At 35.8% G+C, this 23335-nt stretch overlaps 1 protein-coding gene across 1 annotated transcript in view; it reads right to left on the reverse strand.

The window, feature by feature from the left end:
- Nucleotides 1-23335, reverse strand: part of trol (terribly reduced optic lobes) — a 160193-nt gene that overhangs the window by 130144 nt on the left and 6714 nt on the right. Inside the window, 5 exon segments of the mRNA XM_067271538.1 lie at nucleotides 4523-4645; nucleotides 5024-5164; nucleotides 12120-12286; nucleotides 12365-12530; nucleotides 21220-21463. Coding sequence (XP_067127639.1) covers nucleotides 4523-4645; nucleotides 5024-5164; nucleotides 12120-12286; nucleotides 12365-12530; nucleotides 21220-21463 — 841 coding nt within the window.

Raw genomic sequence — 23335 nt, forward strand, 5'->3', positions numbered from 1 at the left:
CTTAAACTATTTCTTACAAAACTGTGTAGAAACAGGTTACTTTATCATTAAAATTATGCCATTCTCATTAAATTATTTATACCCGATGTTTTGAAAGGCAGGAGCTTAAAATTATCTGATAGTTTGTTTTGATTAAATTTAGTTGCTGGAAAAGTGTGTAAGGTATATTTAGTGTCTTCTTATAATGTAATTTTATTAAGATTTTAACTCATCTAATTTTAGAATAAGAAAAATGTAAAAAGAGATGCAAAGTTTGTTTGCTTTCTTAAATAGCAGATATTTCTAAAAAAAATTAAAAGGTATGACTAACTTTAATTATTAAAAATCACTTACTTTGTATATTGGAGGCTGTCCATATACATACATAATGCTGATATGGGTGGGTGGGTATGAATAATTGTTATGAATTACAAGTGGGAATCTTTATAAAGATGTTACGTAGTGTTTTGTTAGATTAATAGAATGATTCATTTTTATTTCTGAACTATTGCATAGAAAACTGTACTGTCTGTCACTGCTTTGTACCTTACACATGTAATTAATAAAATAATATAAAGTTTATTATGTTATTTTATGCTGTGTATTGTTCCTTAATACATTTAAGGAGATTGATCAAAGATATGAGATACATGATTTTGGGCATAAGTATGTGTGACAGCATTATAGTGTATGGCATCATAGTTTAAAAGTATAAAAATACAGTTAAGTAATTTATGAATGATCACTTATTAATAACAAAAATATAATTAAAATCTCATAAAATAACTAACTATTAGCATATATTACATGATAAATAATGTCACTATTACATATTATCACATATGAATTTAAATTGTATGATAATACGCAAATAAGAAATCATGAAGTTTAAGTGTGCAAAGAATTAAAATGTTACAACTCTTTTGTTGAAAAGTTTTCATCTCTTATCTTATACATATGAAATATTTCTAGAAACAAATAAATATATAAGAGTGTTTTAAAATTTCAGCTTTTTTAGATGACAGTTACAAGAACTCTGTTCACATTTAAAAGTATACTTAAATGTTATATACACATTTATTATTATAAATTTCCATAATTTTTGACTCTCTTTGCTGGTGTAATTAATTGTAAGCATTATGTTGAGCCCTCTATATTTAAGATTGTATTCATCCACTCTACATGTTTATTACAATAAGAGAAGAAATGAAATAAAGATATTACAAATCCATTGTAAGTATTTATGTTCTTATTATACAAAAGTTTTGATAGAATAAAATTATAATTTTCTACTCCCATTTTTATACTAAAGAAACCAAGATGAGTTATTAAGGATAAATTAACTAGGTATTTTCTAGAAAAGCAAAACAGGTCTGCAGTGTATGTTTTAATGTTTTGGCTTGATACAAGCATATAAGTATCGTGACATGCTTCTAATGTTCTTAGATAGAACATTAGACATGCATGTCTATCCTACTAACTGACAAAAATGTCAAATGTTTAAAACACCCACATTGCAGTCAATTGCCTACCAACTACAGCAATCAGTTAAAAAACATACATGGCCACAAGATACACATCTGCTTGTTTTTTCCAAAACAATGATTTCATCATGACATTGTGCATGCTAAATGCCTATTGTAAAGGTCAAAATAAAAAACTGTCATAGAGATCAAAGTAAATTAACAGCAATCATAAACTTGATTGACATGTAGCACAGAACCAGCTTGCAACTGGCAATCAGCCCATAGACTTTACATGGCAAATTTTGATCTCTATTATCTCAGCCCATAGGTCAAATTTCAAAATTTCAGCTTTGTAATGATTTTGTCCTTGCTGAGTTCTATATATCTGCTGAAAAACATATTTAATGGTCATGCATTTGTTTAAACTTCAATCACAGACAAAATCACTTTTTGACTCATGAATAGCTTCACTTCACTGTTCAATAAATTTTTTAAATTCACATTTAATTACGATGTTTATAACAGTGTTTATACTTCTTTTTGAAAGTGGGCAATAATAACTACATTTATTTATTTAGTTCATCAATAATTTAGGCATCAGATCTGGGGAATTTGTTCTGCAGATTTAATATAGTTTACAGATGAACTCTTCATCCCCATATAAGTTGCAGGGTTATCCAGAGAGTAATGAGGGCCTGAGACAAAATTTGTTTTTTATAAATAAGACTGAAAAACTTTCACAAATAATAACTTATTATATGAATAAATTAGAATAACCTATTTCAATAATTGCAGATTTATTTTACATATAATTTAGGTAAAAAGATAATATGATACTAATGTAATATTGTGTTTAAATTTCTAGATTTACAAGCTTTTTGAAACTCCTTAATATCTAAACTTTAAAACAAAGACATAACTTTCTTTTTATATTAAAAAAGAGTTAAAATCAAATTCTCAAACTAAAGAAGTCTTGAAGAAAAACTTGAGAAGTATTTTTGAAAACATTTATCATATTTAGATCTGAATCATAAGAACAAACATCTGAACAGAACCAGTGCTTTAAATATCTTATACAATAAACTTTAATTTATCATAAAAGATATAGAAAAGATAACACAAAACAAAGATTATGACATTACTTGTCAATATGGAAGTCTTCCATTTAAATCAATCTTTTAACATTAAAATTATTTTCAAATATACATTGGTATTTAAGTTCCAATCATATTTTAAAAAGTTCGCACGTAATAAAACAGAACATAGTAAAATGTTATATATAATTTTCTGAAATATATCTGAAGTTATTATAACTGTCGACTTAAAAACACATTTCCTACTTCATAAATATCAGCTCATTAATAACACTTATCTTCCATAATTTTAATTGTTAATGTTAAAAAAAACTATTGCTTTCAACAATTTATGTTAAATTTGTATCAAATAAAACATTTAATAATTTTATAATATATATTATTTTAATCACTTTAATCGTTGATTTATTGACTTGATTGCAAAAATTCATTAAAGTAACCAAGTGCATTTTTTGAAAATTATATATATTAGGAATAAAAGAAAAAAATAAATTCATTTTAACAGTTTTAAAGTATTATCACTTATCCTGTTAGTAATTTATCTCCTGATAAGTAGATATGAAGATGATGTCAATGTATCATTTATATCAATTTTAAGTGAATACTGCTATCTTTTAAATACTTAGACAGTGATTCTACTTTTCATCAAAACATTGTTATTACTTTTTAGCATCTGACTTTTTAGCATGGCGATAGCTCAAGCCAGAGAACCACCCTGATTTCTGTGTTTGATATATTTATTTTATACACACACACACACACCACACACAAACCAAGCACACAGAAGTTGGGGTGGCTCTGTGGCTTGAGCTGTCCCCATGAGAAACAGAAAATATGGCTTAAATTATGTTTACTTAAAAAAGTAGTTATCAGTACATGCTCTCTCCAACCAATTTAAACAGAAAGAATAACGACTTCTAGAGCCGTGGTTCTCAAACCGTGGTCCGCAGAACACGGGTGTTCCGTGAAGCCACTTCATTTTCCATGAAAAAATCAAATATACAATTAAAAATTGTTGCAAAAGAAAAATCAATACAATGAAAATAATTTTTGTATGGAAATGTAATCAGCAAATGCCAATGTCGTTGTCTACTAGACCGAGTGCACTTGATTTCAAAAAGGTTTGCCATCCCTGCTTTAAAGCTAATGTATTGTAAGTGTTCTGCGAAAAGAAAATGTCAAAGTTTAGTGTTCCCCTACTTCAAAAAGATTGAGAACAACTGTTCTAGAGTGTGGGGGAAAAGTATAAAAAATAAAAATAATAGAGTAATAATAATAATAACAATATAAATGAAATTTATGTTTGTTTAATAATAAAAAAATAGTTTGCTTCTGAAAAATAATACATTGTGGCTACCCTAGAACAGTAGAGCTCTTAACAAGGAGAACTTGTATCCCAATAGCATAAGACACTTTTTCTGGGATGCAAGACTTGATATTTGAAATATTTCTAAATGTATATTTAATAAGAGAAATGCAAAAAATATGTTTTTGGTTTTCTAACAAATGGTGCTTTTAAGCTTCTTTCTAAAAATAGGAATTGCTATGCTACTGTTATATACAGTATATAAAATCCTTTAAATCCTATTACATATGTAATTTTTAATTATTTAAATAATTTGACAAGTGAATTTATTACCACTAGTAGTCAAAATTTTACAAATATATTTTAATAATGATAAAGATATTTCTTTATCATTATTAAATAATGAGTGTTATAAAGTTTAAAAATAACAACAAACAAAATTAAATTGAAAAACAAAATGATTATATACTAAAATTTTAATTCTGAAATGTAAAAATTTGTAGGAATAAACAAAATTTCTGTTTATAAAAAAAATATTACCAAAATGTAAGTTGTTAACATAAAATAAATTTTTCCTAGAAATAGCAGAAAGCATTCACATGCATCGAAAATCATGCAAACAAAAAAATTACCTGAAAAATTTTGTAAAATATTTCAGAAAGACAAAGTGCACCTACCACAATTTTCTTCATCGTCTCCCATCGGACAATCACTGACACCATCACAAAGACGAACCTGGTCAATGCACGTACCGTCCCGGCACAATATTTGATCATCGCTACGGCATAACTTTCCATCACCTGTGCATGCAAAATGGGAGCGATACTATGCCATGCCCTAAACAATTCTACACATTTAATTCTACACACTATGATACATGCAAAACTTACATTCATTCTCAGTTATAAAACAAAAGTTTGATTAATTAAAAAAATTACATGCAAAGAAATGAATTGTTAATAAATCTTCTAAAGTATTTTGTTTTGATTTAAATTAATTTATAATTAATTTTAGTTAAATTAGCTTGATTATAGAAATATTAGCTCGGAATAAATTATTACCATCGTGAAGAAACGGCAGGCAATTCTGGATAGCATTTATTACTTACCCAGAAATTAGTAATGAATGCAAGCAATAAATTATGTCTTTAAAAATTATTTTTCCTGCGATATACTTACGACATCCACTCTCGTCAGATCCATCTCTGCAATCATGATAACCATCGCATCTCTTATTCAAGGATACACATTCTCCAGAGTGACAAGCTAATTCATCATTAGAACAAGAAGGAGTTGGAATAAAAGGTGTATCTGGAGGAACTGAAAGTATTATATAAGAATTAGTCTTTAGTAATGAAGTATTAACTTTAATTTTAGGTTTTATAATACAGAATATTTTACTCTAATTTATCATTAAGATTAAAACTTTCATGAGTTAAATTAAAAATTCTATTCATTATAAATTTAAAGTTCAAATTTCATAAATCATTTTAAACTTTTCAACTTTATAAAAAAAGCAAAATTCACATATACAATCAGTAAAAGAAATTGAGAATTAAGCTTGTTTCTTCTAGATTTAAAATTTTTGGTTAATGTTACCTATGGTTCCAAGATGGCGGCTCGTCTCTGATTCCAGCAAATAGAAGAAGGGAAACAGTTCTAACCTAACCTAACCTATTCTAATAAATTACCATAATTATTACCAACAAAATTATTAGAATAAGTTAAGTTAGGTTAGAACGTGTGTTCCCGCTGTTTCCTTGCTGGAATCAGACGAGCCGCCATCTTGGAACCATAGGTAACATTAACCAAATTTTTAAATTATGTTTAATTAATGAACTTGAAAAATTCAAAATGAGTCAAAGTAAAAGCTCATTTGAAAAATGTATTATCTTTTAATGATAAACTACTTAAAATTATATCATTTGCAAAATTTTTGGATAAATTATTTTCTGAAAATGAAAAAACCAGTAAAAGAAAAACTAATTTAAATGGAGAAGAAATCTTAATTCTTGATCAAAAGATTTCAAGTATTAAGACAGACTTTTTTCTCCACTTCTTATAAAAAAAATAGGCCAATTCTATATTCCAAAATCAAATTTTAAGCGATGGTTTAATCATATTCATTTTTTATTGATATGATAAAAATAAAAAAAGTTTTAATTTTATCATCAGTAGTTATCCTAATAATAATAATATCACTTTTAATTGATATTGGTTGTTATCATTTTGAAGTAGTTTTTGGACAGTTTCAAGTGACCAAATGATATGAAATGATATTAACTGATATCATTTGATGCCAATTGGGATCAAATATTTGGAATTTAAATATTTGAAAACATTTTTAAAAAATTAAAAGGTTATTTGACAACAATTCATATATTTCCACTATTTAATAAGTCTTTTATTCAAAATAAATGATTGCAGATGACTCGCCGTTTGTTATTATTTAATATCAATTCCTGCCAGTTGACATCAATTTATATCATTTGATACCATTTACCACGGCAAATTACTTCAAATAATGTTTTTACTAGGATAATAGTTGCAAATAGAAACAACAAGAAAAAATGATCTTGCTGGATAAATACTACTCTGAATACCTAGACTGCTAGCAACAGAATCTCCAATAATTACAGTAAGTGTTAAGAAAACCAATTAACATAAAACTACTAATTATTTTTTGACATAGTCATATTTAATTCCTTGAAAATAGAAAATATTGTTAATTATTCAAAAGAATTATTGTTTCTTATGTTTGAAATATTACAATAAGAGATAAAACTGGAATATGATTCTTAAAAATTTAAAAGAGCCTTGTTATTGCTTCCAACATCAATGGAATTCTAATAAATCCTTTTTTAGAAAAACTACTGGCATATTCTATCTATCAAGCATATTAAAACTGAATAACTAGTATAACAGTAATATCTGATAAACAATTAATATCTCATTTTGATATTCAGCTGAGAAATTTTTATCTGAAGTAAGGTTAGAGTGCTTGAAGTTTGCTGAAATTAGATAAACGTTCTAAAAAAACCATCAACAATGTAATATATTATCAAAGTTATTTTTTAAAAGTTCAAGGTTTTTTCCGTTAAGCTGGAATTTTATATAAATTATTTCTAAATCTACTGTTATAATACTATTATGGTAAAATAACATGTTTGATATATTAGTAACACTTTATTATGCGTTTTCCTAAAAAAATATTTTATCTAATATTGTTTCATAATGATTTTATCTAAAAAGAAGGAAAAAAAAGGAAAGAAAAAGGGAAACAGCACAAAATACACCTTAAAGAACCATAAAGTAACTCCAATAACTAATCATGGACAGTAGAACTAATGCTTTTGATCTTATCCATGTATATTCTTTGGATAAAGGATTTTGAATTAGAATGCTTTTTGAATGAGTGATTATTTATTGTGACATTGTTACAATGATGGGCTGCAATTTTTAATCATATTTCAATTTATTTCTTTTAAAATATATGCTCTCCACCTCAGATTAGTACTATAGTGTCTTGCTCCTGTACATCATACTTTTCCATTAGCAAGGTTGAAGTTGTGCTGATCATCTATTAACTGCTTTCGGGGAAAAATTTTTGAATTATTTTTGAAATAACATATAGGAAGATGGAAGTTCACATATAGTTACTTGGCATATCCATATCTGATCTCGTCTTTCATCTCTAACTCTGCTCCCAAGATTAAGGAGACAGATGGATGGACAACAGTGGGAATTTATGGTCTACAATTTTTTCAAATTTCAGCCCAATTACAGATCAGTCAACTGTCCACTTTGAGATGGACAGTCCACAAATCCTGCCATGTCTGCACCACTACTTTTGCACATATCTGTCCACTTTTTCTCTAATTCAGGTCACATTGTTAGTAGTGTTGCAAATACCTTTGCAAAAATATTCAAATGCAAACACAAGTGGAGAAAGTGTAGTGATATGGCCTAACATATTAAGACCAGATCATCTCAAAAAACTGAGAATATGACTCAGACCCAAATGCAGATTTCCCCACAGAAGTATACATGGCTATGGAAGCTGAGGTATCATAATCAGTATTTATATAGTGTTATGAAATCCAAATGACAATGTGACTAGAATAGTCCAGAAAATAGAAAAAGCTACTGTGCACAATACAATTCAAAATATTTGATCAAGGAATGTTTTGAATACAAACTTAGGGTTCAAACAACTTTAAAACATTGATGCAAATATGAGTTTGACTAAAACTGTTGAGTGAGATCCGAGGCTGAGATGTGCAAGTTTCAAAAAAGCATTTTGTTTTGTATTATTCTGTTAATTTGTTGACTCCTTCAGTTACTTAGCATTTTTTATTATGTAATTATTTAAATTATTATTTTTAGACCTTTATTCACTTATGTTTAAAATCAAATTGATGTATTAATAGTTTTGAAAAAATACAAAATTTCATTACTTGAAAATAATTCCATATTCTTTATAAATCATTTTAATAATTTAATTATACCAATATTCATAATAAAAAATATTTAAAACAGCAACTTAGCTTATTGTCATTAGTATTACAGTAATGTCATAACAACGGACTAAAAATCACAGAAAAAAGATACGTAGTGCTCTTTCAAGAAATGCATTTGCGATGCTTCCAATGACACTGAATTGATTGTATGGAAAGACGTGAGCATCAAATCCAGTGCCAATTGAGAAGAGTAACATAAAAAATGAAGAGGTTTCAACTTCAATATCATGGAAGACAGTGATGTTTACTGCATGGTAACTTCACTTTGCAATAAATATTGAACAATTTACACAGAAATTTGTCTCAAGTTGTTGGTTTTCAAAAAAATCAAAATAATAATTCATGGGTGAACATGTAAGAATTAAAATGCATCTTATATTCAATGGCATTTTATATTGGAGTAAATACAGTAAGTAAAGTCAAAACTTGAATCCTCGAATCTACTGTAAACTTTCTTGGAAAGTTTTTGAATGCACATTTTAGACAAATTATATATAACATGTGTCTATTTGTCAAGTGACAAAGGGAGTTAAGATGCTCATATAAAAAACAGATTATTATAAATATGCAAATTAGCATGGCATTCAAGCTGTTTATGAAAAATTTTATTAATAGTATATTTTTTAAATAAACATTTGTTCTTTTAAATTGATTAAAAAAATACAGTCAAAAAGTGTCTCGACAGTGGGTATTGTAGGCTAAATCAAGACACCAAGCACATGCAAACAACACATTAAATTGCCTATGCTGTGAAAGAATGGATCAGACACTATACACATTGCATAGTAAAGTGGCTTTAATACAGCTGGATAAACAAGACAATGCCAGTTCATTTCAAACAAAATGTACAATATCATTGGCTTGCTTATCCATCTATATTAAAGTCATGTTGCCTGGTGAACAAGTATCACCTGAAATGTATTAACAAGCTGAAAGGAGTAACTAAAACCTACAACATCCACTATGGAGAGACATTTTGAAGATGCTGTATAATTTTTGAAATAAATTATGGATGTCCAAGAACAATATAATAACACTGTTCATTGAAACATATCAATGCTTTATATACAGTAATCTCTCTTTACACAAATTTACTTTAAAGTGGTTGTAAGTAAAAATCAACTTTATGGAAATAAATGATAGTTAAATCAAAAAGTGTAATTTTTATCATTAGTAACATAGTGAAGATCCTTATTAATCCGTCACGATCTTTACGATGAATCGTCTCGAGTTGGGTTTTGTGACTCGAGAATGTCCGTAAGATGGTTTGAGGAAAGCTACACCTCCACACTCAACAAGTAAATATATACAGTTTATTTACACAACAAATATTTACAAGATGTACAATGTTCGACACATTACATACGCTATGCTACAAAGATGTAGTATCTCACGTCAGCTTGTCTATTGGGGACTGTTAAACTTCGGGGAATTCAGGTCGCCTTTCCGAAGTTGGCTCAACTATACGGCCTGTCCAGTCTCCGCACTTACCCGTCCCTGAGATCGTTGTCAGAGGAGAACACTCTCTCTACATTCAGCGGGCTGTCCAAGTGCCTGAGACTACCGTATTATCAGTCTCTTGCCCTTCTCCCCGTTTCTCCGCCACACTTAGCTTTTAAGGGATTCTACGGCGACAACTTGCGGCCAATCAGATTCTTCTTCTCCCCTGGGAGCTTCCAAAGACATCCGCTCTATTTCCCGACTACATAGCTTACGTTCGCGTCCGTCCCTTTGTTTACATTTTTCCCCAAGCCGGCCGGCACGTGGCAAACACATTGACCCTTAAACGGAGATGCTACTCCTTTGATCTTTCCGGCCGTTTATGGCCCAACGCCAGGTGGGTCCAATTATCTCTGTCGCGTGGCTTTTCGACGTAGGACACTAAAAGCGACCTTTACAAACATCTTATATAAATGTACATTTAAAAAAACTTTAGTTAAAACTCCAGTCAGAATAAAATCTGTATTTGAGAATATAGAACAGATCCCTATTTTAAACAGCTTTCCACAGTTCAGCAGTTTTCATTTACATGCTGTTTTTATGGAACCAATTACTCAAGTATATGTTGGAATCACTGTATCTCATTATTTGTAATATAAGAGAAGATTAAACAAAAATATTAAAACTGAAAATGCTTGGAGACTGTTATGAAGTATAAAATTCTCCATATATAGAGTATGACCAATTGTTTTTAATTATTCTAATTAAAAACACAACATAAAATCCTTCACAGTCAATGACACTTAGTTTCAGAAAAATGTGAATATTAACACAGTATTTATTTAGATAAACATGAACTTCAGTTTACGAATATTTATGAGGGGAATGTCCAATTCATTTCCGAATAAAATAATTTTATATCTTATTAAAAAATAAATTTGGATAATAAATTCATTCAAAATAAGCATGCAGAAGAAACACCAGGTCTTCACGAATGTTCACCTAATTCATTTTAAAAATATTCTCTCTTTTGAAGGGTTTGGCCTTTTATTTTCGTATTGCTGCATACACTTTTTCAAATGATTAATAAAAGTAAAAGCTGGCAATATTGCTGCTGAGCATTCCCGGCATTTGTTATTTGTTTCCGTCCCTAACAATTGCTGCCATTATCTTTTTAAGTTTTAGGAATTATAGAAAACTAATAATACAAATGATTACTCGGAAAATAAGGATCATTTTACTATTTTTAAAATATCACCCTCACCACTTCAATACAGAGATCTTTCGGTCTAATTTTAATGAAAATTATAATTAATAACGTGTTACATAAATTTCCCGGCAAAAAGCATTTGTTTGCAAGGTTATACTTGTGTGTGGCGCCATCTGTTATGAGATTTTATTTTAAAAAATAACTTTTATATTATTAATTATAATAAAACTTTTGAAAACAATTTTCGAAATATATTTATTTTTTGGTAAACTAAAAAATTTTAAATTTTTGTTTTTAATCGTACAACATGGAAGCTTTTTGAGATACTGTCCTCATCCCTTTAATATATTGACGGCGGGATGGCCGAGTAGTCAAGGTGGCAGCCTACCGCTCTGGGAAAGCAGGGATCGAATTCGAACGGGTCGAAAAATCCCCAGGAATTTTTCGAGGGTCATCCATCCGAATATGTCGGGCCCCGTCCCTCACCATCCGGCCGCCCTATTGTGGGCCTTGCTGAACCCATAATGGCCTTGCTTAAAGAGGCCTTCTTAGTGCCCACAGGGCAGAAACCAGTGGTCCGATTTTCCTGAAAATTTCTAGAAACATTTCTTCCTAATACATAAACATCCTTGCAAAATTTCAGAAAATTTTATAATCGTAATGTCTGAAAATTTTGTCAAACTATAGTGTCAAATGCAATACTAACAAATCTAAGATGTTACCTCAGCATTATATGCCCAGTAGAAAAATTTTAAAAACAATTTCTATTGAAGAAATTGCTTTATTAAGTGTGCTCAATTCTCGTTAAACCATATAAGTAACTTCATTCCTACATTCAGCAAAAGCAGGTTTCTAATTTTCAGAATACTTTTAAACAATATTTAGTAGAGGAAGAAGCATCCTTTCAAATATTGATTCTGAAAAACGGGGCATTTCTCCCTTACACGCTTAAAATTCGCATATAGGAAAAAGCGAAAGAATTGGTGAAATGCATAAGAGAACCCTTGGGTTCTTTTTTAGAAAGATTTGTGATATCCGGTCAAAGGCTCATTTGCCTTCTTACGGTTACTACAAAGAGAATAAGGGGGAAAAAAAGAAATATTACGTCTTATCCTGTAGGTGAACTGTTCGGGCGAGGTGACGAATTTTCCGACATATCCTCTATTGACAGCGTTTCTCAGTTGATTCTCCAAGGCAGTCTGGTTAGAATTTAAGGAAGAACCCACGTCCGACGTCACCAACAGTCCTTCCCTTCCGTCATGGATGGTGGGTCTAAAAAATAATCACCACTCAATTAACGACGAAGTAAATTAGTAAAGATAGAGGGAAGGAAAGAGCAAGTGGACTGACCTGAAAGAGACGACATTGATGATCTTGGCATCCGGAGAATATCGATAGATGTCTCTGAGACCTGTGGCAATTTCGTTGGACAGTTGGTGAAATTCGGCACTCCGGGGATCCCGCAGAGACGCACGATAAGGTTCATTGAGAACGAGAAACGTCGTTCTCAGGTACACTGGAAAAAAAAAAGGAAAACTTCCTATGTAACTAATTATTTTATCATGCAGAAGAATAAACACTTCAGAGTCGTCAATTAAGTTTTCTGGTGCGAAAGTGATGGAAGAACCCATTCCTCCTCCCTCGCGTTACACTAATTAAAGTCCCTTCCGCGGTGGTTTTCTTCACTCGCGCACTCAATTAAATCCCAATCGATGGCTGGAATTAGCAGTCTCCCTTCCAACCGGACGGATTCTTAATTGTAAAGTTCTCGTGTTGAAACTTTGAAGACTTTTCCTAGGAATCGTGAAAAAATAGAAAGAAAATGGCGAAGGTTAAGAAGGGAAAACGTTTTACCAAGGTAAAGACAGAAGACGAAGAAAATCGGAAACGAAATTATTCGACGATTTCATAATTTGATATTCGTTTCTTTTAAAGTCAACGTTCGGATCTTTCCTTTGTCCCGTCCATTGTTTCCAGCTGCCAGAATTCCGTCCTGTCGGGTTGCCTACCTCATACGAAAGTAGATGGAAGAGTTGAATAATTTTATTAAAAGTAAAAACAGACACTTCGATAAAAGTCGAAATGAAGAGGAAGTCGGAAAACAACGATGTCCTCCTTCTCAACGAAAAAACGGGAGGTAGAATATCGGGGAGGGGGTTAAACAAGTTTATTAGAGACGAAGGTAAAGGAGTTTACAAATATGATTAAATTTATACGGACGAGATTCGTCTGGTTACGATGACCACATGAAACAACGGGGATTATAACCGCAGTATTTCGATCGAGTTTACGTTTTTCTTACTGAAATAATTAAGACGTCAGCTTGGTTTTTTAATTAAAATCGATTTTTATGTTCAGGCGACTTATTTTTCGCTTATTACGTTATATTTTATAAGGCTTCCCTCGATCCCGAAGATTAATCTCTCAAAAAAATAAATAACTCAACTCCCTTTTCACTTTTAATTCTCTCCTCCCCGTGGACACTAATTTACAGGAGAGTCTCTTTTTTATATCCATCGTGAATGACTAAATCAACAATAGGGAAGGCCGGACGGTGAGGGAACGGGACCCAACATATCCGGTACAGACTGGATACGAAAAATCTAGTGTTCCAGGGATTTTTCATGCCCTTTCTCCCCCTGATTCGGTTCCGGGTTCCCCAGCGCGGTAAGCTGACCCCTAAACCGCTTTGGTCATCCGGTCTTTATGACTCAACTCTTAGTAGACAGAAGCCCGGAATACAAAAGGTTAACGACACTAAACAATATCCTCGGTTCCTCTTTTCTAACTTCATGTTAGATCATTTTCGTTTATGCTAGCGCTTTTGCCATCCTCCAGCTTCCCGAACTAGAACTATGAACATTCCAAGACTAAATACCGAAAAATAACAGATGGGACGAGAATTAAATGGCAAACAACAGCGTAGAAACCATGGTCAAAATAGAAAATTGATAGAGACGGTATCAGAATAGAAAAAATTCTGATGCCATCACTACCAGTTTTCTTTTATTTTTAAATAAATATCTTCTGAAAGACTGCGCAAAAATTTCATAGCGTTATTTTGGGTGTCATCTCTGATGGCGTCACTCGGCGCGGTCAGCACCCCCGCACCCGCTAGTGACGCCATTATGAAGAACACGTTCGAGAAGGACGGAAAAACTACACAATTCGAATGAGTAAAAAAAAGAGAAGGATGTTGTTAGATCAATTACAAAAATAACAAAGTCCCGAGTGGTTCCTATTCTCCTCCCTTTGGCCATCGACAGGACCGAAGAGAACGCTGCAGGAACAAATTAGTTCCAAAACCACCGCTGGGCAAAAAATAGCGCCTCGTCTTCCGTGGTTGGCCAGAAAAACCTTTCACGCAGGAAATAGCGAAAATTCTTTATGATAGAAAGTATTCCTACTGGAATCGTCTTCGGTGGTCTGTCGGTAAAAGCGTTAATTGAGAAAGTTATGGGCTGGTTGGGACAACAAAGCTATGAAATTACTCTAAAGATCGACAGAATGATCAGTCTTAACACATGAAAGAAAATTGTTGTACCAATGAAAGAAAATGTTCTTTAAAAAAGGAACAAGGAAGAAAAATCTAAAAAAAAAGGAGTGGAGCGAAAGAATAAAACACAAGTGGGAAAACAAATTGATACATAAAAGATTAATTGTTTGAATCGTTTCCGCTAATTTAAAGAAGTAAACGGGAAAAAGGAAGGAGAGTCGTAAAACCGTCGACGTAAATAGAGGAAGAAATAACTCGATTCCTCGGAGGTCGAGTCGAAAGTACCGAGGAGGACAATTACGTCACACGTCGATTAAAAAAACCTCTCCGAAGAACAAACGTCGATGCGCGGATTTCGTTCATCTCATCCAACGCTCGCTTCGCAGCCCAACGGACGCGAAAACGCGCGGAGGGCGCTCTTCTTCCTTTTTCCGACGCATCTAGAATTTCTTGAGGGCGAAGTGTGAGCGCAACCGCGCGACGGGTCACTGGACGCGCGCATCCCCTCGAGACGATCAAATATGAAATCGAAATTTTTTTAAAGGACGGTTTCCGCGTGGAACCTTAGAGACTAGACGAGTGAAGAAACAAAAGCGATTATTTGGAGAAATTCTAGAAGGTCGCCGCGATTAAATAATTGGCGGGTGAAGGAAACGGGGCGCTATTATAATGCGGACGCCAATTAAAACACAAACTCTAAACAACGACGTCTTCGTTTTTACATAAAGTAGTCTTTCGCCCGATCCCATCCCATCCCCTGGCATCAAATTCCTACGCAAATCGTCCGCTTACGGACCATAAATTCTTCCTCGCGATTATCCTCCGTTTCGCTAAAAATAAAAAAAAAAATAAAAAAGATTGAGTGTTTTACTTCCCTAGACTCTTACAATCGGGTTCGAAACGGAATAATTTGTTTTTAAATAGAAACTTACTTAATTTACTTCGTTTTTCCCTAAAAATGGATGGAAACGGGAGAAGAAAAGGGATATTTTGGTACTCACCAAAGACCAGAGGCAACGCGGAGACCGCCATTTCCAGCGTCGATGATCTCCACCCCTACGCCGCCGCGTCACGCGCGCATTTATACCAGAAACGCGCCCGTTCCCGGGAATAGTGTCGGGTGAAGTAAGTGGTTTCGGAAGAATTCGAGTCGGAGACTTTGTAATGACTTAAAATACCCGCTTCAAGGTTAATTACCTAACGAATTCCCGTGGTAAACCTCTCGGGTTATGACCTTCTCCTTTTTCTTTTCTTAATCCACCTTCGCTCGGCCTCGCTTTTAAACCTTTCCGACGCTCTCCTCTTAAACTCCCGTCGATCGCCCGTCTACCCCCCTCTTGTTCGGACCGTTTCGAACTCCCGAAAATTGGAATATTTGCTGACGTCACTCCGAAATTTGGCAATTTTCAAAGACGAAATTCTCGAGAGTACAAAGGTTAGTATAATAAAAAGATACGAAGAGGTCCAAAATAAAACCCGGTTTATCGAATTTCAAAAAAAAAAAAAAAAAAAAAAAACGCTTTAGTCTTTGGACAGGACGGATTGTCGAATTTCCATTAAGAATGACGTAAAGAATTGTTTCGACCGTTAATTTTAATCGGCGAAAAAGCCGGAGAGTGCCCATTAAGGTCGGGGTTCCTTCGACAATTTCGTTACCGTTTTTGGAAAGGATAAACATCGGAAGGACCGCCCTTGTCGCTCTCAATTTAGAAACTCGATACTCTAGTTCGAAAGAGGCACGTTATCGATAGTCAATCGACGGGTTCTAAGTTTCTCAGCGAGACGTCGCGCGCGCGTACGCGACGAGTGCGCGCGAAAGAGAAAATCGAATTCGCGTACTTACGGGTCGACCTTTTCGGCGAGGTAAAGGCAGAAAAAGCCAGTCGCCTAAGAAAGTGCGAGAACGCCGGGCGAACGGAAGAGGAAGGAAAGGGACAAACTATCCTTTGTTCCTTCGAAGGTCGCCGATTACGAATTAGGACGACTCTCGTCGTCGAATACGGCAAAATTCCGATTTCTGAAGAGAAACGTCGGATTCTCTTTTACCCGTCGATTCTACTTAAAATAATTATGAAAGATCTGACAATTCGGAGAAGGGAAAGGAGATGGTCGAAAGTGAAACGGAGGCAAATGGAGATCCGGGAGATTTCCGGATTAAGGAAAAACACAGCAATTTCCGGCAATACAATCGCAGAATAGAAGCGATAAAAGAAAAAGAAATACTTTAATGCATCCTCCTCAAACGACTACTAAAACTACACCGTTTTTTTTAATAATGTTTAGGCCTAATTTAGTTGTTATTTTTTTTACATAACAATGATACCCAAGTCGTTTCGAACTCGATGAAGATTTCTCCTCTATCCTTCAAAAGATGTTTCGTCTCCAATTATTTAATTCCATCTTCTGGAAATAAACGTTTCGCCTATTAAACTGACGATGGCTAAAGGAGACAGTGCGCATAGCACGTTCCTATCCGAACATCACTCTTCTCGTCAAAGAAAAAAGTACACAAATATTCGGGGAAAGAACGTTCCTTTCGGAAGGTTTATATCGTTTAATTCCTCCCGACGAGCGATCTCTGACCACCCGTTTAATTCCTTCCTTGTTTTCGCGCATCTTCTGATTAAATCGTTCATCCGATCTTCATCGTCTTCGCCAGGACCACCCGATGCACCCCTTAAATTGTCCTTTTATAACCCGATATCCCGGTCTTCGCGTGCCGATTATCGTGCTGTTAATCATTCACTCTTCCCACAAGTTCTTTAATGCTATACCCTTGTTACGGCCTTCGTCTCTTCTTCTCGTCGTACCTTTCAGGTATTTTTCGTCCTCAGGAAAGTATGCTTTCAACGAGGAAGGAAGAAACACGTCGGTTAAAAAAAAAAAAAAATGTTTAGAAGCAGAAAGACAGTGGAAAACTCCCAATCAAAGTGGAGAGCCCAGAAGGCGCGTATATACAAGAACTAATTTTGGTAACTAAACCCTTTTACTAACTTACCTATCGCGCCAATCACGCGCTTCTCCCGTTTATTTTCTTAACGTTTTCCCCTAAACTCGCTGACGGAAACGAGAAAGCTCCCGTTCACAGTGGCGTAGCGAGGGGGTGCAGGGGGATGCAACATGCACCGGGCGCTATTAGCAGAGGGACGCCCAAATGGTCTCCAAAACAAATTAAATGTGTTTCTGGAGGGTGAAGGGGCGCCAATAAAGTGTCGGGCGCCAGTTATGTTCGCTACGCCACTGCCCGTTCACTAAACAATACGGAAAAACATACTTAGATTACGGATCCGGGAGACGGCTGTTTCTTCGCCCCCGCCAATACTGTTTCGCACGGAATTCCTTCGCGCGATCATAAATTACGTAACGGCAAAATCTGGACGCTCCCACGTCGCCGTCCGTCTCCTTCGGAACGGAAGTACGCGAAAGGATCCAACGCCGAAGACGCGGCCACCATCCTAATCTACGGTCGGATCTTTATTCGGTCTTTCGGGTTGGGTCGTTCTTAAGGACGGAAATCCGCATTCGGGGAATCCCGGGGAACGATTCCAACAAGAAATTTTATATTTTTTGTTGTTGTTGTTGTTGTCTGGAGAAGATCACCGAATAACCTCTAAGGATATAAGATTACGTCTTCGTCGTGTCGTCCCACGTCCCTTTATTTCCCATCGAATTGTAACCATCCTCTCAAAACTAGGACGATCCATAATACATTGGTCGAAGAGGGGAAAAATATAAACGTTTTTCTATCGTCTACTCTGGTCAAAATAAAAAAAAAAGTCATTACCACCGAAAGAAGCTGGGATCTTATAAGCAGGCGACGACAGAATTCCGGTTCCGGTCGCTTCCGGTGACGAAAAACAAACAGGGAAGACGGAGAACGAGAGGATATTAATCACGATATTAATCATTCGTAACTCGCTCGAACATTTAACACAACGCCGCGGCGATCGGGAAGAACCTTCTAATCGAACTAATCTAATAGGATTTTTTTTTGTTGTTTGGTGTGCGAGAGATACTTGTTTCTTTATTTAAGGAGTTGGGATCTCTCTCCCTGTTTTTGCGCGTATTTTAGCCCAAGTTTAGGTATGCCCTATGCAATTAAAAACAAAAAAAAATTCTGTGACATTCGTTAATATAAAAATATTTGGGTGTAGATTACGGATTTACAACAGAGAAAATACACTGGTGTGTAAAACTTAAACTACAATTGTTTTTTGCCGTAACTCCGCAAGAAATCACCCGGGAGACATGAAATTCGGAATACGGACACAATATTTTGTACATAAAGGATGAAGAAAGCATACTAGCGCAAAAATGAATAGAACGCATACAGTACGAAATTAAAGCCTCCTTCTTATTGTAACCTTGCTTATTGCACAAGTTCTACGTGCCCCAAGTCACCTATGATGTCTTCCTGAATACGAATCACCTTTCTATTGAGTTGGGTGTTTATTGTACTGATCGCAACAAGCGCTTTTCTACAATTTCATGGCTGTCTGCTTAAAAATTACATCGTTGCTTAAGTTTTGCACAGTGTATTTTCTCTATTGTAAATCCTAAAGACTAATTCACATTTAAATTTGATCTTTACATTTTACTAAGACCTGATTTTTAAAATGACTAAGATCTCAATTATAAAAAGACATAAATAAATATTCGAAAAGACTAATTAAAGTCTATCCCGCAGGAAAAGTATCTCGTACCCCGTGGTTGACAATCATCAATCCAGTTTAGACTTTTAAAGATGTCTGTCAAATTTTTTCTTGTCCTGGATGTCGTTCGGAAGCAGGCGATAAGAGCATCCGGGACAGAGAAAAGACGATATATCGAAGTGAAAAACCCTAGAAATACCACAAAAAACGATTTTTTTCCCGGGTACTTTCGAGCGTCCGGCCGATATTTACAGAAGAAAACCGGATTCGACGGACCCGCCGGGTCAAGCCACGGACGGTCAAAAGAGAAAATATTCCAAGAAAAATTTCGGTTTTCGAAGCGAAAAGAGGAACGACACCGTTGACGTCTCGAAAGGAAGGGGAACGTGACAATTTCGGCAACGATGATCCGTACAGCGTACAGTGCAAACGAGAGGTGGGCATATTCCGCTTTCCTTTATCGAACCAGAAATTTGGGATAGACTGCAACGATTTTCAACAGGAGTTCTGCGGTTCACTAATATTCCCCAAACCTACCACAAGTGTTACTGTTTTACGTTATTAATACAGTTATATTTACATAGCCAGATCGATTACTAAACTACCGACATATCTCGATTATAAACGGGGATATTTTACAATAAAAATCCTATGTACAGTACACCCGCGTAGTAATTTATAATGGAAACTTAAAAAATTTGTGGGCGGTGTAGTATTTTCTAGCCAAGTGTAACATGTTTCTTAAGATATTAGTGAAGGAGAGCAATGTGATATTGTAGCATCTCGTAACGTACGCGTGTGTATGAGATAAGAGCATTTTCACGGTGAGTTGTCAATCAGATAAATACACAGTAGTTAGAAAGTAACTCGATCAATTCAACGAGCCGAAGAAATTGCCGTAATGCACTTAATGCGCTATTCCGCCCGCAGCCGAATTAACAAAACACAATATATTACGCGGTAATTTAACTAATATAAAAAGTGAAACTTGAGAAATATTATATAAATTTATGCATCTTATGCATGTATTGATTATAAGAATTAATGCAGAACAATTAAGTGTACCGCAGAGGAGCTTGACCGCACTCGTCGGTGCTCGTAAACACTTTCCAGTCGCGCCACAATTAAAAGACCGGTTCCCTCCGTCCCTACTTTAAGTTACTCTGGACGCCGATTGACTAGAAGAACGGATGGAAAACGGAGGCTTTCGTCGTTAGAATCCATAAAATGTTTATTTTTAAAATTAAAAAAAGGGTGGAGCGAAGAAAACTCAAAGTATCCAACATCCGTCGGAAAAACGCTAATTTTAAGGTAGGAGAAAGCTTTCGAAGAGTCTTCTTGACCGTCGATTTTAGATATAGTAGCGAGGTTGAGGCCGAAGTTTTCAACGAGAAAACGTGTACGTCGGACGTTCGGCGCCGCTTTCCTGTAAGCCTAGAAGTTTGACAATGGCGTTTGGAATGTCGAGCATGATTCCACTGACGTTCCAAACACCATTGTCAAACTTCTAGGCTTACAGGAAAGCGACGCCGAACGTCCGACGTACACGTTTTTGCGTTTAAAACTTCGGCCTCAACCTCGCTATTTTCTCCGCTTTCTCTCTGTGACGTCACGGGTCTTTTGCGTTACTTCCGGTACGTCAGACTCGACGTCGGTTGGTAGCTGACGAAACACGGAACCTTCGGAAGGACTCTTTCCCCGCTTTTGTCCCTTCCTTCCCCGTCTCGGTTTTAGTCTTTCCGATGTCCCCCAGCACCGGGAGTCCGCACGGATGTCCTCACGCCCCTTTTCGTCACAACACAAGGAAGCTGCTGGTCCCGTCCAATTCCAAGCTTATACCCCGGGATTATTTCAGTTAACAAAAGGACGATTTTATCCGATAAACTATCTCTTCGGTTCTCGATGGGTGGAATCCAAACCGAACCGATAACACGTTTCCGTTTCGTTTACCGTAAACTGAGGAAACCGACTAGACACTGCCGAATCCTTTACTTCCGCGGAGATAACTTTTCAGCGGTCTTTGATATGTAAGAGGATCGCCAGATGGCGATACTTACCGAGCGCCTCGGTGGGCGGAGTCCCGTAGACGTCGGGGGTGACGTCGCCAGTGACAACACCATCGCCGCTGACGTGGTCTCCGGAGGCTTGGTCAGACCAGAAGTCTTCGTCGTCCGAGGGACCGGGCCACTTCCGCTTTTCTTCCCTCAGCAGGGGACTGGTCAGAGGATCGACGCCGTTTCTCGTCGACGTGTCGTCCGAGACGCCGTTAGAAAAGTCTTCGAACACCAGATCCGAGTCGGACTGTGGAGAAACGCAATCGTTATTATCGTGTCGCTACTTTCTTAAAAGTTCAAAATAAAGAAAGTAAACAATAGAAGCGGCTGGAATTTCCGAAGATTTTTTTATTCGGTTACCGGAAAGGAGACGGGAGGACGGAAGAGCGGAGACGGAATAAATGATTCCGGAAAGCGAAAAACCAAAGTTTGGTCTGCAGTAAGCCAAACCAAAGACGACCAGAAAGAAAAGTCCACCTCTTCGAGAAAAAGGAGACTCTCTTCTCTATCGGCCGATCTTTTCATTCGACCTTCCGACGAAATCGGAAACCACTGAGCGGTTTTATCGACTCGACCGTTCCTCGGTGGCCGGGTGGATAAAACCACCGAACACTGTTCCTTGGTTTTAACCACTCGGTTCGCGCCTCTCCTAAGGGCTGGCCACGTGCAGATTTCCGGACTTTCTTGACGTTAGTAACATCTAAATAAGGTCCAGTTCCCATAAAATTCCTTCCGGGAGTCATCCCATCCCCTTCGGCAGATCGTCCACCTGTCGCGTTGTCGAAACCAAATAAACCGAAACATTTTGCAACCCGGCACCCAGGACCAAACGCGACATCTTTATTCCCCAGAGCCGTCAAAAAGCTTTTTCTATCCGGAGCGAAAGAAGAGCTCTTCCAAATGACTCCAATGGACCCATTCAAGCACTAATCCCGGTTCGAATCAAATTTTACCGAAAGACACTCCGTCTTTTTCTTAACTATTTCGGGTGATCTAACCACGCTAACCTATGCTAGATATTCGTTTCCATCGGTTGTATGAGTTCAGACCGGCACTTCTTTCGGACTACCGTGTGTTAGTTACTCTCTCCTCAGACTGATCCAGAGATGCCTTCTGACGTCGGTCCGACTTTTGGAAATCTCGGTTCGAGTAAAGACGAACGGAAAAATCGAATTCTTTCAGTTACGTTCCTGTAAATGTTCGGAATTCGATCGAACGACCGGAACCATCCAAACCGTACGGATCTCCAGAAATTCCCTTAAAACTATATCCGGTACTTTCTATTCGCTTAACTCCAATACTTCTTAAGTGTACGGTTAAAGGGAGAAGGTTCCTCCCCTCTACTTGGAAAATATCGCGCCTCCCTTAAGTATCCTTTACGAAATCCGGGTCATAGAGGAAGATGTTTCGTTCACGGGAAAAAGATTGAAAGATGAAGTTGCAGGTCGGAAGTACAAGCATCTTCTTCATTCTGTACTTTCAAGAATACAACTTTTCACGGAAAAGTGAATTCACATGGTTTGGTTTATTCGTACACGGTAACGCGACACGTGGGCATCTGCCGAGGGGGGAATGCCTCCCGGAAGGACTTTGGAAAACTGGCCCCTATTTAGATGGTAATTACTAACGCAATAAAACCCGGAAAATTCCGCGTGGAAAGGCGCGGCGTTGGCCAGGCGCGAACCCACGATCAACCGGTGTTTGGTGGTTTCATCCACTCGGGCACCGGTGGTCGAGATTTTAGGAATAATGAAATTAATTTTTGAAGTTTAGGGTATAAAGACATTGATAAATCTATATTTTTATTAGAGTTCGTGATTATTTATTTTTATTGGTAATTTATAATTACGAGTAACACATAAATTGCAAACAATCAAAACAACATATTTATCACTATACTCTTGACAGTAATGTGATTTCGCCTTTCACTTTTGCTATACGCAAAGGATTAATGTTTTCTATTCGTTGATTGCATTCCGTGAAACGTATTCTAGGCAAATTCCCATGAACGGATCGGTTCCAGAAGCGGAACTCGAATGCCCACCTCCTCCAGAAAGATGGAAAACTTCTTGGTGGGGCGACTGTCGGGGGGGTGGGCAGTCGTCGACCCACAAACTCA

Source organism: Centruroides vittatus, unplaced genomic scaffold (assembly GCF_030686945.1).
Source record: "Centruroides vittatus isolate TY-2023 unplaced genomic scaffold, ASM3068694v2 contig_4, whole genome shotgun sequence".
In the NCBI taxonomy this organism is placed as follows: Eukaryota; Metazoa; Arthropoda; class Arachnida; order Scorpiones; family Buthidae; genus Centruroides; species Centruroides vittatus.